This window comes from Falco cherrug, chromosome 6 (assembly GCF_023634085.1).
Source record: "Falco cherrug isolate bFalChe1 chromosome 6, bFalChe1.pri, whole genome shotgun sequence".
NCBI lineage: Eukaryota > Metazoa > Chordata > Aves > Falconiformes > Falconidae > Falco > Falco cherrug.
The window spans coordinates 4,820,658-4,835,868 of record NC_073702.1 but is presented as its reverse complement, the minus strand read 5'-3'; the positions used below and the strand labels follow the sequence as shown (position 1 = coordinate 4,835,868).

Sequence of the window (15,211 nt, the reverse complement as noted above, 5' to 3'; positions counted from 1 at the left end):
CCAACATAACCAAGGACCAACTATTAGCAGACATACAGAAGCAACTTAGGTAAGAAAGGAGTGATTGTTACCCAATATAAATCTGGGACCAGATGCTACTGTATCTTAAATAATACATACATCTAGATAAAGATTTTTTTGTTTGAAGACTTTAATTGTTAAGAATCCCCAAAATGGCAGATGTCTTCACTTACAGTAAGTTTTTAAATCCTTCTCAAGCAAAAACGTCAAGATTTTTAGACTAATGCAACACCTCACATGGCACAATTTCCACCCAATTTTAAGTCATTTTCTGCCAACCCATGCTGGGAACGTTGGGGATGAGGGCTTAACAGACTGAAAATACAAAATATTTAATAAGAGCTACACTGTAGTCACCTTTAGCATCAGATCTTTACAGTCACTGAATATGTACTTTGTGTGCTATATTATTTCTGAAGCTTCTGAAGAAACTGCTAGGACTAGCCAAAAACTTAGCTCCAAGAACATCCAAGTCGGATGAATAAGGCTAGTTCAGTAACATATATTACATATATACACTACATACATTAGAATTAGCAAGAAGTTCTATCATATAACAAGATGCAAGTAAGGGAATTTACACTATGTTCAGTCTACTGAAGAATAGTAGCATTCACTGCATCATTTATGTTTCCAGGCCATTATTTGAAAAAAAAAAAAATTAAAATCATCAGAATGCTGGAAGTACTCAATAATCATCTTAGAAAAGAGTTTTAAAATATAGCAAGCTCTAGGAACTCAGAGCCATATAAATCCTCTGGGTTACTGAAGCCTCTCAGTTATACTCATGATCTCATTTTTTTATACTCATGAAAGATACAGGAATAAGAAGATACAAGGACCACTGAAATAATTGTTTGCCCATATAACTTCCAACCGAAGAACAGCCAAAGTTTGACACAGCATGGCTTAATAGCTAATAAGAAAAATGTCTATTTTTCAACAAATCAAAGCTGGGCAAGTACTCCTGATTGCTCAGGCATTTTAAATTGTTGCTCTAGTACTACAAAACTTCAGACAACACTTACTACTGATAAAAGGAAACCCTTTTTAACAATATATCATTCAGAAAGTATGATTAAAGGTAAGGGTTTCTATAAATCTCATGCATCAGAACATAGCCTCATTTTCTCACAGAAACCTCCATCAGTTCAAGATTAGTTGACTTCAGTTACACTGCTTATTTCATCTCCCCTCATCACAAGGCTTCACCCAGCCAGCATAGTAGCGCAGGGCACTACTTACTACAGTGGTTAGTAACAGGTGCACTGAGGTTTAATGTATTCCCAGGTTTAATCAGAGTTTTTAGCTTGTCACCTTATAAGTCGTATCAAGTATCAATTTTATTCATCAACTATAAGCACCAAGGTGGGACATCATACCACATCAACACACTAAATGTAGGTTGCTACAGGTGTGGTAGCTACGAGTTCAGGCTCCCATCATATTCCACATGGATTTAGTCATTGCAATCAGGGGTACAGACAGAGCAACGTAGCCTACCAACCTCTGCTTCTCAGTAAGCTGCAGTTCTCTCTAGCCTAGTCTAACTAGTCCTGCAGACTGTGATGAGAATATGGTATCAACATTTAGGAGACCTTTGGCATAGTAGGTGACTGAATCTGGACCCGAGTTCAACATGAGTATCTGCAATATACTCATTCAAAAACATTCTTTTGCTCAAATGTGGAAGGATCTCATTTTCTTAATGTTAAGGTGAATTACTCTTACCGAGCCCACTTCCAGTAGTACCTTGCTTGCCATTTGAATACTCAAACAGGAACAACGTACCATTACTTTGCCCTGAGCAGACATCAACAGCTACTACTACTAATGCTTTAGGTAGCCATTTGTTTTAGCCTTAATAATGCTTAAAGCCTGTTATTTGCAGCTCTGTATCCTTTTACCCAAGCTGCTGTGGCAGCATTTTCCAGAGCCTCCATGGCAGCATCGTTCCTTTTATTGTTCTCATTGCCTTGCACCAACAAACCTCAATAACGTTATGGCAAGTTCTCCTGGGAAGCAACTATCGCTGGTGTGAGAATCATCCCCTTTCCCTCCTTGTTCTTTATTCAAATAAAGTAATTTAAGTACTTGATAAATATTCTCTAAGAATGTAGGTGCACAAAATTTTAACCGCCAACGTGCAACATCTGCACTAGCGTTGCACACTTCAGTCATTGCTAGCAAGGCCATGGATGGGAACAACCAACAAGTGGGTTTGATGAAAAGCACATAGTACCAGGGGAAAAACATGGCAAAAAACCCCTTCATCATCAAGTGCTGCACTGAAGAGACAACTTCTATCCTTCCGTCTGCTTTTTAAATGGCAGGAACTAAGGAAATACATACACAGCACTGCACTGGGAAGGTATTTAGTCCTCTGCTAGAGAGCAGACTGAAGCGGACACTGTAGTAATTTTAACTGTGGCATCAAGATACTAGCTGCTGGTCTGGCAAAATGACAAGAGAAGGTGGGGAGGGAGGGCTGTGACCTAGAAGATGAGGTCAGGCAGGGAGAGCACAGAAATCAAGAGCACTGAGTGCACCTCTCCAACAGCACAAACACACCCACACGACAATTACATCACACAGTAAGTCTCTTCACAGGCAAAAATCTCTAAAACTAAAAAGTAATAAATAACACAACAGCTCACACTATGATAGCATTGCTGTTGATATAACAATTGCCATTACTAACACAAACTATTTCAATTTGAGTTTTGAATTCTGAAAAAACAAGTATCATTAACTGAAATACTGTAAGTCTTAGGGCTTCTTTAGTCAGTGAGGCTATATCCCTTTAAGTGAAAGGTGACAGAAGGGAAAGCTAATTCAAAATATCTTTTCTTCTAATGAAATGAAAAATTCTCTCTTCAGGAATAAGGCCGTGTGTGGAACAGTGAGAATGGAGTAAAAGTGATGCCGTGCCAGAGACACATGGCATTGTGCTTTTCACACAAGAATTCAGTTAAACGTATGCCGGAAAGGGCAACACTGTGCTCACAAATACCTCGTCATTAATTCATTGCAAAATCTCTGTCCTTTCAAGCAGCTTAAAAGGTAAAAAACATGGAAGAGACGATTGGTGCTGGAAGAACAAACTCACCCATGATGCAGCCTGTAGATTGCTTCTCCCATAGTGATAACATAGCCTACAGATTCTCTCCTCTTCACCTATTTACCATCATGTTTTCAACGAAGACTGGTTACATTTTAACTTCGTTACATTAAATGAAGAGGGGCAAACATTTTATCCAAAAGAAAAAGAAAACTGATCTGATGTTGCCCACACCTAACACCTACAACTTAGTAAGGTAGAATTAAGTCTTCATACAAGAACTAAGACAATAAATTGATTTTACACATGCAAGAAGCCCAGTTGAGCAGAAAGGATCCAACTTTGCACGGATACTCTTTCAGATCAAGGCCTCCGGCCCCCTACTTTGGGAAGATTTCTGTCAACTTCCACATTAATATGAACACAAAAATAGCAAGCTCAAATTCTTTAAGTAATCCTTCCTGTTACACATTTCTGTCTTCCATTGTGTGGCTGTACATTTTCACTCCCCAATGGCTCCAGAAAATTTCTAACACTCGAAATGGGGCAGCCCAGAAACAGGGGTATTGCTTCAAACTCAAACTAACAATCATGACTGTGATCCCTTAAAATATGAATCCACTTTTCATCGTTTACAGTTTATAACATGTAAGTATTTTTACCTACATTTATATATTTAAAGGTCTCATTTCACATGGGACTGTTCTGCTGAACATTAAGTTAATCATTACTTATTAAATCCGCATAACTTATTAAAATAAAATCTCTTAGAAATGGGATTAATAAAGAAAAAACAGTCTTTTTCCCCAGGAAAATGCTAGCAATGCCTTGGTATTTTGGCTAGTACTACTATATTAGGCAGGATTTGCAATAAGAAGAATAAAATAAAATGGTTTATTAAATCCTCAACAATCTGGAAAAATCCTTATTGTGGAAAAAAGTATGCTATTAGCATGTTTATATTTCTACATAGCTTGAAAATATGTTGCAAACACACAACAGATGGTCTGACGTTATTTGACGTGTTTTAGGTTTTTTAACCGATCTGCAGCCCCATCTCTCTAAAAAAGACAGCTTAGCTGGGATTTGCCCGCAATTTATCAGTGAATTTAGATTGCATTTGCCACAGTCATAACAGCAGCTGCCTTGGCCCACCACCAGGCCTCGGTCACTTCCAAAACCATTATGTAAGTCCTACACCTAGTAGTATTAAAACGTAAGTGTCATACTTCAAATGGTAAGAATATTTCAGTCAGACTTACTTGAGAGCTTATAAAAGCTAGGAAGATCTATTTAATCAATATTAAATTAAATTATTTATATTATATATCTAATTTGCATTAATTTATATCTATTATTTATATTAAATTATTTATTAAATTAATTATTAGTTAAGCTATAAATTATCACAAACATTTTGCCTCTGGCTAAGAATTCTGTTGCAAAAGTCTGTGCTACATTATGCAGACAGTAAACTGTAGTACTTCAGACACTGCAACTTTTTAATGAACTGTTAACCCATATATTAAAGAAACTACTAGGAACAAGAATTGCTAAAATAACATTGTTTATAATTTTTAAAAGGAGGAAGTGAAAGCAAAGTGATCACTATATCTAAAAGTGATTCAGCATACTATTTGCTCATTTTACACATAGATTTTTTTATAAAAGTATGCAGTTTTAGAAGAAACGTATTAACTACATACTCTTAATGAAGCCTCGGATCAGCTTAATGGTACTGATTTCACGTTCAGACTATGTCTGTACTTGCACTGATAAAGCTCAGAGACAGACCATACCATTGCGCTTGCTGGGTCCTGGAGCACTCTAGCTGTACCATCCTGCTGGGGCTCACATGAAGCGGCAGAGTGGTTCAGTCCCGATGTGTTTGACGGTCCAGCATCAGACTTCCTAGATGAATTTACTTCTGCCTACAAGGAGTACGTATGTACACTTCAGAGGCAAGATTCAAATCGCTCCAAAAAGATTTGGCTTATTTTCAAATATGTATTTTAATGTATGGAGAATATGAGACATACTGAAATGTAATAATCAAGTACACCAACTGCATTTCAACTACACACCAACAGGTTTAAGAAATTCTCATTCTTTAGAAATGAGACTATAGATGTGCAAGCATCAGTCTAAAAAAAATTCTAAGTTCCTTTGCACATAGCAACATGTATAACATTAAAAAAATGCACATATGTATAAAGCAAAAAAGAAAATTCTTTATACGATCCAGGACAAAATAATGCCACAAATGACACCATTTTTTAAAACTTCTGTTTCTCATGTCCTTAAGACAATGCTGACTACCGTTGTTACAAATAAACTAATATAACCTGTTTCTCAGCAGGGCTAACTAGCCTCTGCTAAATGCTAGTTTAATGTGGTTATACTTCTAGTACCAACGTTGCCTCACAACCAGAGTGGGCATAAACACATGGCACTACACTGTCAGGCACACATTCCACAGTTTACAGTATTTAAATTTCAGCACAAGCAAAGCAAAATAAAAATAAAAGTTTTATAATACTGTTTTTGTATGCATTTATAAAATGCCTAACAAGCATAAATTCCCAGAATTTAGATTTCATGCATTTGGAAATTTGAGACAAGAGATCAGTAGTGACATAGAAGTTCATGTTTAAAACAGTATATATGCCTGCAATAATCCTTTGGGAATGGAAAGGAACATAGCATCAGAGTCCTGAACTGAAACACTTTAAAATTTATACATTTAATCTATTTAAGAAAAAATAAATTAATGATCAGATCAATTTTTATCAGCAAGCATGTCTCCTTCCAAGTCATGTATCTAGATCTCGATTTATTACACAAATGACAATTCCAAATCTAATACCTGTTTGCAAATGCAGATGTAAGTAGTGGTAGTAATAGTAAGAAATACAAACAGTGTATTAGAAACCAACCAGTTATGGTGATAACAAGCTGATAAGATCAAAAGATAATGATATTCTTTCAGGATACTATTTTGTGTGAGAAATTAAAATTCCCTGTTTCTTCATGTGTATTATCTCAGGAGAATCCAAAAAAATGTCACTGAAACAACCTGAAGATGAATTTAAACTTAACAACACTTAATCTGACAACACTGCTCTCCTTTTGCACTTCACTACTATGAACTGTAATAATATTAGATAGGACAAGTTCTGACTCAAATATGGACCAGCAACAAAGCATCACAGGATTATGAATAATTTAGGCTGGAATGGACCTCTGGATGACACCAGGTCCAACTCCCTCCTCAAAGCAGAGTCACATTAAGTCAAGTTGTGAGCATCCCCAAAGATTCTACAGCCTCTCGGAGCAGTCTGCTCCAGCATTTGACAACCTGCAAAGTGAATTTTCCTTTCCCATATCCAGTTCTAAGTTCCTTCCCTGGAACCTGTGACCACTGCTTTTCATACTTCTGCTTCTTCCAATACAGCCTTCATTTCATCTTTACTGTTAATCTCTATAAAGCACATACACTACAAAATGTGCATTTGATTTATTTTAGTTTAGGAAAGTACTAAGTCTAGTATGCTAGACTGAAGTCAGACTAACATTCAAATAAATAACCACCTGAAAGTTCCCAAAACTGAAGTATCTTTTTTGTCACATAGTCTCATTTTTCTCCAGCCCTTACCTCTGCTTCCAGAAAAGTTGGAGAACACAGACAACAAGGAAAGAAAATCAACATATGTAAATGAAATAATGAGGGTGAGAATTAGTTTTACTGCACAATATGCCTTGTGATGGCAATATGTAGATAAACTATAGTGTTTTACAGTCATGTGTATGCTATAAGTCATCTTTCTTTTTTTCTTTGAAGTGGAATGGAATTTATGGTATATAGCACCTAAAATGCAGAAAACAATCTGCAAGTCAAAGTAAAACTAATAAAAAAATATGCAGTTTTCTATTAAAACAGACAGGAACAAAGGTGAAGGCTCACAGAAGCAGAAAAACTAACAAGAAAACGTGGTTTATTTTTCCTCCTGAATTTCATATTCCTTTCTCAACACCTCATATGGTTTGTTTTTTCAAAAATTACCATTTTGCTTAAGGCTGGTATGAAATGATTTCTCATAATCCCAGGATCATCTAGAAAAAGATAGGAAATCTCTTCTTTAAGGATCAAGATAATGCAGAGATTGCTAGTATGTTTGCTAGTAGAGAGGCTCTCTCCAATTATACACTCAATCGGCAATCTGATGTTAAATCTTACTCCCTAAGTTGACACGGACTATATCCAAACTACTAAAAAGCTTTTTGTGTTCTCTGCTAGTAATTCATAGTATTAGTTTACTAAAAAAAAAATTAATCAAATGCCTCAACCTAACATCAATCAAACAAACAATAACAAAGTCAAGGAAAGCAGAGAAGCAGGAAGCTTAAAAAAACCCAATCCCAAAAATTTTATTTGAGAAAGGGAGGGAAGGCACAACCAGAGGACAGAACTGATTTACCTTGTAAAAAAAGCACAAAGGATACTAAAAGGCTCTAGAAACCTGAGGCTTTTGAAGCACAATGGATACTTAAAGGCTCTAGAAACCTGAGGCTTTTGTTCATTCTTCCCTTGCTGAGTGCTTGTTCTTAGCAGGTGGCGTTAAGTACGTGGACACATGAAATGCACCAATATTCTTTAAAGGTCGATGTCCCCAAGTCTTTCATTTTAAAACTGAAAAAGGTATGAAATGAAGTTGAGAGTTCTTTCTTTAAAAAAAAAAAAAATCATACTCCAATATTTCTAGAATTTCTTGGATGAGGATTAGCAGTTCTCAAGTAAAAATTAATCATATGTATTTTAACCCTCATATATTGTAAAAAAGCCAGGAGGCAGGCAGTCCATTGCTCCTCCAAGTAGTTCCTTTTAAAATTCTGTCCCTGTATCTCCTCACCTTTGTAAAATATTTTGAGATGGTTTTATCATATTATTACACACAGACCGAACCATGTCAACATGTCTAGATGCGAGATCACACAGGAATACACAGGTCCTGCAAAACTGGAGTAATGCTCAGTAGAAGGCAATCTCACTCTCATGGCACACACACAAAAAAAATGTAGTCTTGAGGACAGTGTTAGGAGAACACTGTTGATACAAGGGGACATACCAGAGTCCCCAGCCTCAGTGAGGATGCATTCTGCACCAATGCCATATTGTCATAATATATTTCATTGTAGTTCCCCGCCCTCATGCACTCAGTCTTCCTTAGTGGCCGATTTAAAAGTTTAGTGGAAAACCCAGTGAAAAACAAGACTGTGCATGCAAGACATGCAGTTTTCTAAGGCACGTATTTGGCTAAACAAATCTTACTTTCACTGAAACACAAGCTAGAGAACACCTTTTTGGGTAACAGCAACTTCCATACCAGAGTTCAACTTTCAGTATCTTCAGCTGCAGGGTAGTTCAAAAGAATTTGCAACCATTTTTCAGTAGGAATATGTTTTATTCCTTCCATAAGCCAAAAGGAGGAAGAACAAAAAAAAGAAAAAAAAAAAAATCACAAAGGAAAAAAATTTAGGTTAGCTTTGGCCGAACTTTGCTAACACACTTACAGTAAGACTAATTCTGGAGAATTTAATCAAGTTACTAGTGACCAAAAACATGGAAGTAAAAGCAACATAGTTAGGGAGTTCTTACCACAGTGCTCACCACTGAAATCAAAACTAATCAATCGGTGCTTGAGATGCACAACTTATTAATCGGCACATTTCAAGAGATCCACTCCTGTATTTCTCTTTCAGACTGTCCTAAAAAAGCAGGTTTCCACACAGAGATTGATGAAGGTTTATGAAATGAAGCCTTCTGCAATTTACAAGTGTTTCCTCAATATTATTTTTTTTAAATTCTATACAACAGAAGTTTAAACAGTGACATCACCTTGAAGCTAATTTGTCTGGCAAGTTCTTTAGCTTCCTTGTCTGCCTGGCTTGACACGCTTCCGGATGTCAGTGGTAAGAGAGCCGTCTTCATAGATGTGCCACACATTTCACAACAGAAGTCTTGTGACCTGGCCACAAATGACACAGCTCAGAATAGCATGTTCTCATGATGGTCTTGTGCGCTTGTTTAAATAAACTAGTTGCAAAACAACCCACAGAAAGACAAGTGATGTCAAGACCAGTAGCTTAAAAGTACTTGCCACCGCCCCAAATCACACTACTCTGAAAAAATGTTGAGAATAATCTATACTACAATGACATATTCTCTTACGTCATTTAGGAAAGTATTAACAAGTGACTTACATATTGCTATTATCTATCCTTTATTAATAATTTGTTACATTTTAAAACTTCTTATCTGCAGCAAACTAAAATTGTAAATTATAAAGATCTAACTATTATTACAAATATTAAATTGGAGCCAGGAGCTCACACCTCAAATCTAGGAATTTCAGCTTCTGCAAAAGCATTACTTTTCCTCTCTTGCACACAAAATTTATCTACAGGGCACACTGCAGGCAGCTCTCCAAGCCAATGAGAAACCGCACAACCTTGATAGCACAGTATCAAAACCAACCCACTAAACCCTGCCTCTCACCAGGGCTTATTAGCTTTGACCCAGTGCCATGCTAACAGGAAAGCTGCAGCTTCCGATTGGCTCAGAGTGCAGGCAGAATAAGCTCTCACCTGCCTGCAAAATAAGTTACTAGTTACAATTTAGAAGACAGTAACTTTGCTTATAAATAGGGATACAGTCTTTCAAGTACCTTCTACTTCCCAGATGAGGAAGGGAGAAAGACCAAAAAGAAGGCAAAGGTGTAAGACTTCACTTAAGGACTATCACAGAGTAATTGAGCTTGAGAGACACCTCTGGAGATCATTTAGTCCAGTCTCCTTGCTCAAAGCAGAGTCAAGCAGAACATGTTGCTCAGGTCTGTTTCCAGTCACATTTTTAATACCTCCAAGGACAGAGATTCCACCACCCCTCTGGGCAACCTGTGCTAGCGCTCTGACCATCTCCACAGCAATAAAAAAAAAAAAGAAAAAAAAAGAAAAAAAAGTGTTTTCTTGCATCCAGATCTTGTAGGTTTCAGTTTGTGCCCATTGCCTCTTGCCCTGGCACTGGATGCCACTGAGAAGAGACTGGCTCTGCCTTCTTTACACCTTCCATTCAGATATTTGTACACGAGTAAGATCCCCTGAGCCTTCTCTTCTCCAGACTGAACACTCCCAGCTCTCCTTATATGAAACATGTTCCAGTCCCCTGCATCACCTTTGTGGCACTGCACTGGATTCATTCCAGTAAGTCCCTATCTTTCCTGTACCTTGACCTGGACCCAGACTCCAGATGCCTCCCCAGCGCTGACTGGATCTGTCGGCAACGCTCTTCCTAATGCAGCCCAGGACACCATTAGCCTTCTTTGCTGCAAGGGCACATTGATGCCTCATTAATAGCTTGGTGTCCACCAGGTCCCCCACTTCCAAGCTCCTTTCCAGCTGGTTGGCTGGTGTTACTCCTCTGCAGGAGTAGAACTTTGCTTTTCTTTGTTGAACCTAAGGAGGTTCCTCCAGCCCCTTGAGGTCTGGTTTATCAGCCACCTCTCCCTGATCTGTATCTTCTGCAAGCTTGCTGAGGGTGTACTCTGCCCCATCGTCCAGGCCATTAATGACACAGAATTGCACTGGTCCCACTGTGGACCTCTGAAGTACACCAGCAGTGACCAGCCTGCAGGTGACTTTGTGTTGCTTACCACACCCCTCTGAACCAGGCAGCTCAGCCAGTTCTTAATCCACCTTACTGTCCCCACTTGCCTTGGCTGTACTTCAGAGCCTCTGTATGAGGATGGTAAGGAAGACAGCACCAAAAGCCTTGCTAAAGTCAACAATAAACAACATCCACTGATTTCCCCTTGTCCACTAAGCTAATCACTTCATCAAGTCACAAATTCAATTAATTTCTTAAAAATCATTCACAAGCAGTTGTTTCAGATTTTTTTGCCATTGTTTCATTATTAAGGGAAATGATACATCATTGTTTTGGTTGTTTTCTCCCCCACCAACACTGACTATCAATTCCATCACACTGATTTTCCCTCCACACTGCAATTACTACTGTATCACAACACTAATTACATCTCTAAGCCTGAATTTCAGACAAACCTCTGAACTGACCACACAGTGCTGGAAGGAATACAGCCCTCTCAAATTATTTTGTTTAACCCTAAGTTCCAAGTTTGCACAATATTCCGGAAAAAAAAAAAAAAATATATACCCACAAGGCACAGACCTTTCTGTTATAATTGGAATAAATGCAAGAGAACAGACTGAGGCAACATAAGTTTGTACTTACAGTAACAAACAGTGCTTACTTTTTAGCAAGAGCTCTTCTTTCTTCAGGTGTATAATCTAGAGATCCTATTGCTCCTTCACCTTTGGTTGGCATAAATCCAATAATGGCTAGTAAAGCTGTTCTTACTAAAATGGGAAAACAAATACAAACAAGGTTGCAGAAACAACTGCTATGTTATCTCACTCTACACTCAGCATAGAAAAGCTGCAGTTCTGCCTGAGAAACTTCATTTTGGCTAAAGGAGTAGTCTGAATTTCATACAAGCAGCACAGGGTTTTTTGCTACACAGCAAGGCTTTCTTAAATTTTTAATAGTTATAATTATAAACTTCACATTATAAATGAAAGGTAAGGCCTCACTATTCCATCAGTCAACACAGAGAAGAAAAGCTAAGTTGTTACAAAAATGTTGCATCAATATCAAAGTTACAGTTCAAGACTTTAAAAATGGGTTCTGAAGTAAAAAAAAGTAAGGTAGAATTAACATAAAGGGGGAGGGGGGAAGAAGAGGATTCATAACATCGTCTTCTTTCTGTGCATGCTTTCTATTAGACACAAATTCTGCAATCTAGTGCACACAATCTCAGAGGTTTTCTTTTATGTAGAATTTGCTCCTTTTATGTCATCATGTTGGGGAAGAAGCTCACTTAAACACTATAACAGCAAATAACAGAATTGCCATCTAAAACATTATTTTAGACAATATCTACCCTTCGATTTTGTTTTACATGGTCATGAAATTTAAGAATTCAAGACACTTTGCTAGTAGATTTGGTATATAAATATCACATGAAGATAACTACCACAAAATAGAGATAGGATATTTACACCTCCTACTCAGAAGACAGTATTTTCTACTCAAAAAAACCAAGACACTACCAAAGTTGAAGTGGTCTGTTATAACACTCCTAAGATCTTAAGTACATATTTTATATCTGCAACTGATATTGAAAGAGATAATTGTTGCACTGTACTCAGCAAAACTAAAATTATAAAAACACAGAAATATTGCCTTAGATTGTCTGTGGCAACTCTCAATTTTTGCGATAATGAAACTTTAAAAAAAACCTGTAGAAAACATTCAGTTATTGTGAACTTGGACTACTTGGACCAAGTCTTTCCTCTTGAGTGTTCAGAAGTACAGCATCACAATTAAAAGCTGATCGCACTCCCCTCTATCAATATTCAAGCTGGTTTTAATTATACAAAAACAGGGTAAAGTAACAGGATTTAAAGTATTTTCATAAGAACAATTTTAAAAAAAACCACAAAAACAAAGAATATTTTAAGTAGTCTGCAAATTCTTAATGCTTGAGCATCCACTAAGAGCCTACCATCAGCCCTCAGTTTCTCAACCATTTCACCCAGTATTTATTTACTTATTCTCAAATCTTCCTATGTCGTTCTTTCATAACTTTACATTTCTCAAGTTCTCCTATACTTTTACTCCCTCTGTCTCCTTTTTCACTATAAATATTCCTTGTGAGATTATTTTCTTTTCAGTTTAAAGACTTAGTTGCTTGATGGGGGGAACATTTTCCAAATAACTGTTACTTACTACTCCATGAAGGCTGCCATGTTTCAGGATGATGGCCCGAGATGCTTAAACAAATTTTCTTCCCCACTTCAAACCTGCCATTGGCCTTCAAAGGAAGAAGAAAGGTATAGTAAAACATGCTGGAAGTTAACTCTTGGGTTTTAGTAAAAGTTGTAAAAAATCATGATCAAACGAATCTATATGCAAACAACACTTGATAATTACATTACTGCCAACCTCACAAAATTGGCATTCAGCTTTCTGAAAAAAAAGAATCATAGAATGGCTTGGGTTGGAAGGGAGATTAAAGATCATCTAGTTTCAACTCCCTTGCCACGCGCAGGGACACCTTCCACCAGACCAGGTTGCCCAAAGCCCATCCAGCCTGGCCTTGAGCACTCCCAGGGATGGGGCAGCCACAGCTGCTCTGGGCAGCCTGTGCCAGTGTCTCACCACCCTTGTAGTGAAGAATTCCTTCCTAGTATCCAACCTAAAGCCACCCTCTTTCAGTTTAAAGCCATTACCCCTTGTCCCACCACTACATGCCCTTGTAAAAAGTCCCCCCCCAGCTTTCTCGGAGACCCCCTTTAGGTACTGGAAGGCTGCTACGAGGTCTCCCTGGAGCCTTCTTTTCTCCAGGCTGAACAACCCCAACTCTCTCAGCTTGTCTTCACAGGAGAGGTGCTCCAGCCCTCTGATCATCTTCGTGGCCCTCCTCTGGACTCACTCCAACAGGTCCATGTCCTTCTTACGTTGGGAGCTCCACAGCTGAATGCAATATTTTAGGTGGAGTCTCACAAGAGTGGAGTAGAGGAAGAGTCCCTCAGCCATCTACCTCTATTCATGCATGAAGAAACCCTTAATTGATATCTCACATGTTCCAGTGTGACACAGTGGCTTGCCTGTTGCTCCTGTAACCCACACACCACATATAGAGAGCCTGAAAAGCTATAGCTCTATGAAACTATGCACAAATGTGTGCCTTTGCCCCAAACCATAGGTCTGCCTTCCGACATGTGACCAATGTCTCCAACAGAAACCAAGAGAGCCCATGGAGAGAAGGTTAAGCAATCATATCAGCAATGTGATGACTCCTAGAGTAAAATTTCATATATTAGGTGCAAAGCTTCATGTAATTACAGAATACCAAAGTCACTTCTGGTCTTAAATCAGCAGCAGTAACTGTACTATGCCACCTCTCTTACCAAAATTATAATAATTTAAATGCCAAGAATATTTCTCAGACATCTACATTTCAATTGATGATGTAAAAAGGAAAAAAACTGGTAAACATGCTTACCGTCAGCAAAATAATGCTGGGTGGTTTCATGGGATATTCAGGTGGTAGTACTATTCGCCCGTGATAAATCCCTCCATCGAAATCTGAATCTGGAGGGCCTCTAACAGTAAAATGCCATTCAAAAAGATTATCCTAAAATGCCCCCATCAAAGGGAGATTAAAAAAAAAAAGGGAAAAGTGCGTCAAAGTAGTAAACAACTAAAAACAATTTTCTTGACCAAGGACAGTCCGCAGCAGAAATTTTAAGAAGTCAAAATCAAATGAAAATTAAGATAACCAACACAGCACTAAGATTCTGGTTAAAAGGATAAAATATTATAGCTTTCCGGTATTTTTCTTACACAACAGCTTTTTTTGAAACCCTCAAATTCATTATGCAAAACTCTTGTCATAACTGATACAACTAGATACCCAACTAGATACAACTTAATACCCAACACATGGAAAACTGTCTTTGCACCAGTGAATCATTTCTGGAGAACCAAAGGGAGACCCAGCCCAAAAAAGAATATTAATGACAGCATCCTCAAAGCCCCTTCCATGACCAAGTCAACACAGGGACTTGACACACACCCCAGAGAAATCCCATCCTCTTTTGCTCCTCCATAAACAATTTTTAAACAGCTACTGTGCCTTACTGCACAACAGGTACACTTTCCAATTTGGAAAACTATTTTCAATGGACATCTACATAACTTCTCTTCAAGCATTATTTCTTCAGGGTTCTGCATTTGGCTTTGTGTATCAGATCTCACAGTGCCCACAACTCCCTGAATATTTACAAGCAGAACAACTCCTACTATTAATACAGGAGTCCAAATGAGGTTTGCTGTCAGTAAACAAGATCTCTCAACTAACGCTGAACACTGGTACCAGAGGGCTGTGACAACCTAGTTACGATTTTTTCAAGGATGGGAGGTAACTGGCAACACTTCCAGCATTTCTGTTCATTTGCCACTGTTCTCTTCCCGGCAAGTCACTGTTC

At 38.0% G+C, this 15,211-nt stretch overlaps 1 protein-coding gene across 3 annotated transcripts in view; it reads right to left on the bottom strand.

The window, feature by feature from the left end:
• The window catches only part of UBE2J1 (ubiquitin conjugating enzyme E2 J1), a 38,583-nt gene that overhangs the window by 3,297 nt on the left and 20,075 nt on the right, over positions 1–15,211 (bottom strand). For all 3 annotated transcript variants that reach the window (XM_027798010.2, XM_055714199.1, XM_055714198.1), the window contains 5 exons: positions 14,227–14,358; positions 12,948–13,032; positions 11,410–11,515; positions 8,979–9,108; positions 4,882–5,013 (listed from right to left, as the gene is read on the bottom strand). In XM_027798010.2, the coding sequence (XP_027653811.2) occupies positions 4,882–5,013; positions 8,979–9,108; positions 11,410–11,515; positions 12,948–13,032; positions 14,227–14,358 (585 nt within the window). The remainder of the gene's footprint in view (positions 1–4,881; positions 5,014–8,978; positions 9,109–11,409; positions 11,516–12,947; positions 13,033–14,226; positions 14,359–15,211) is intronic.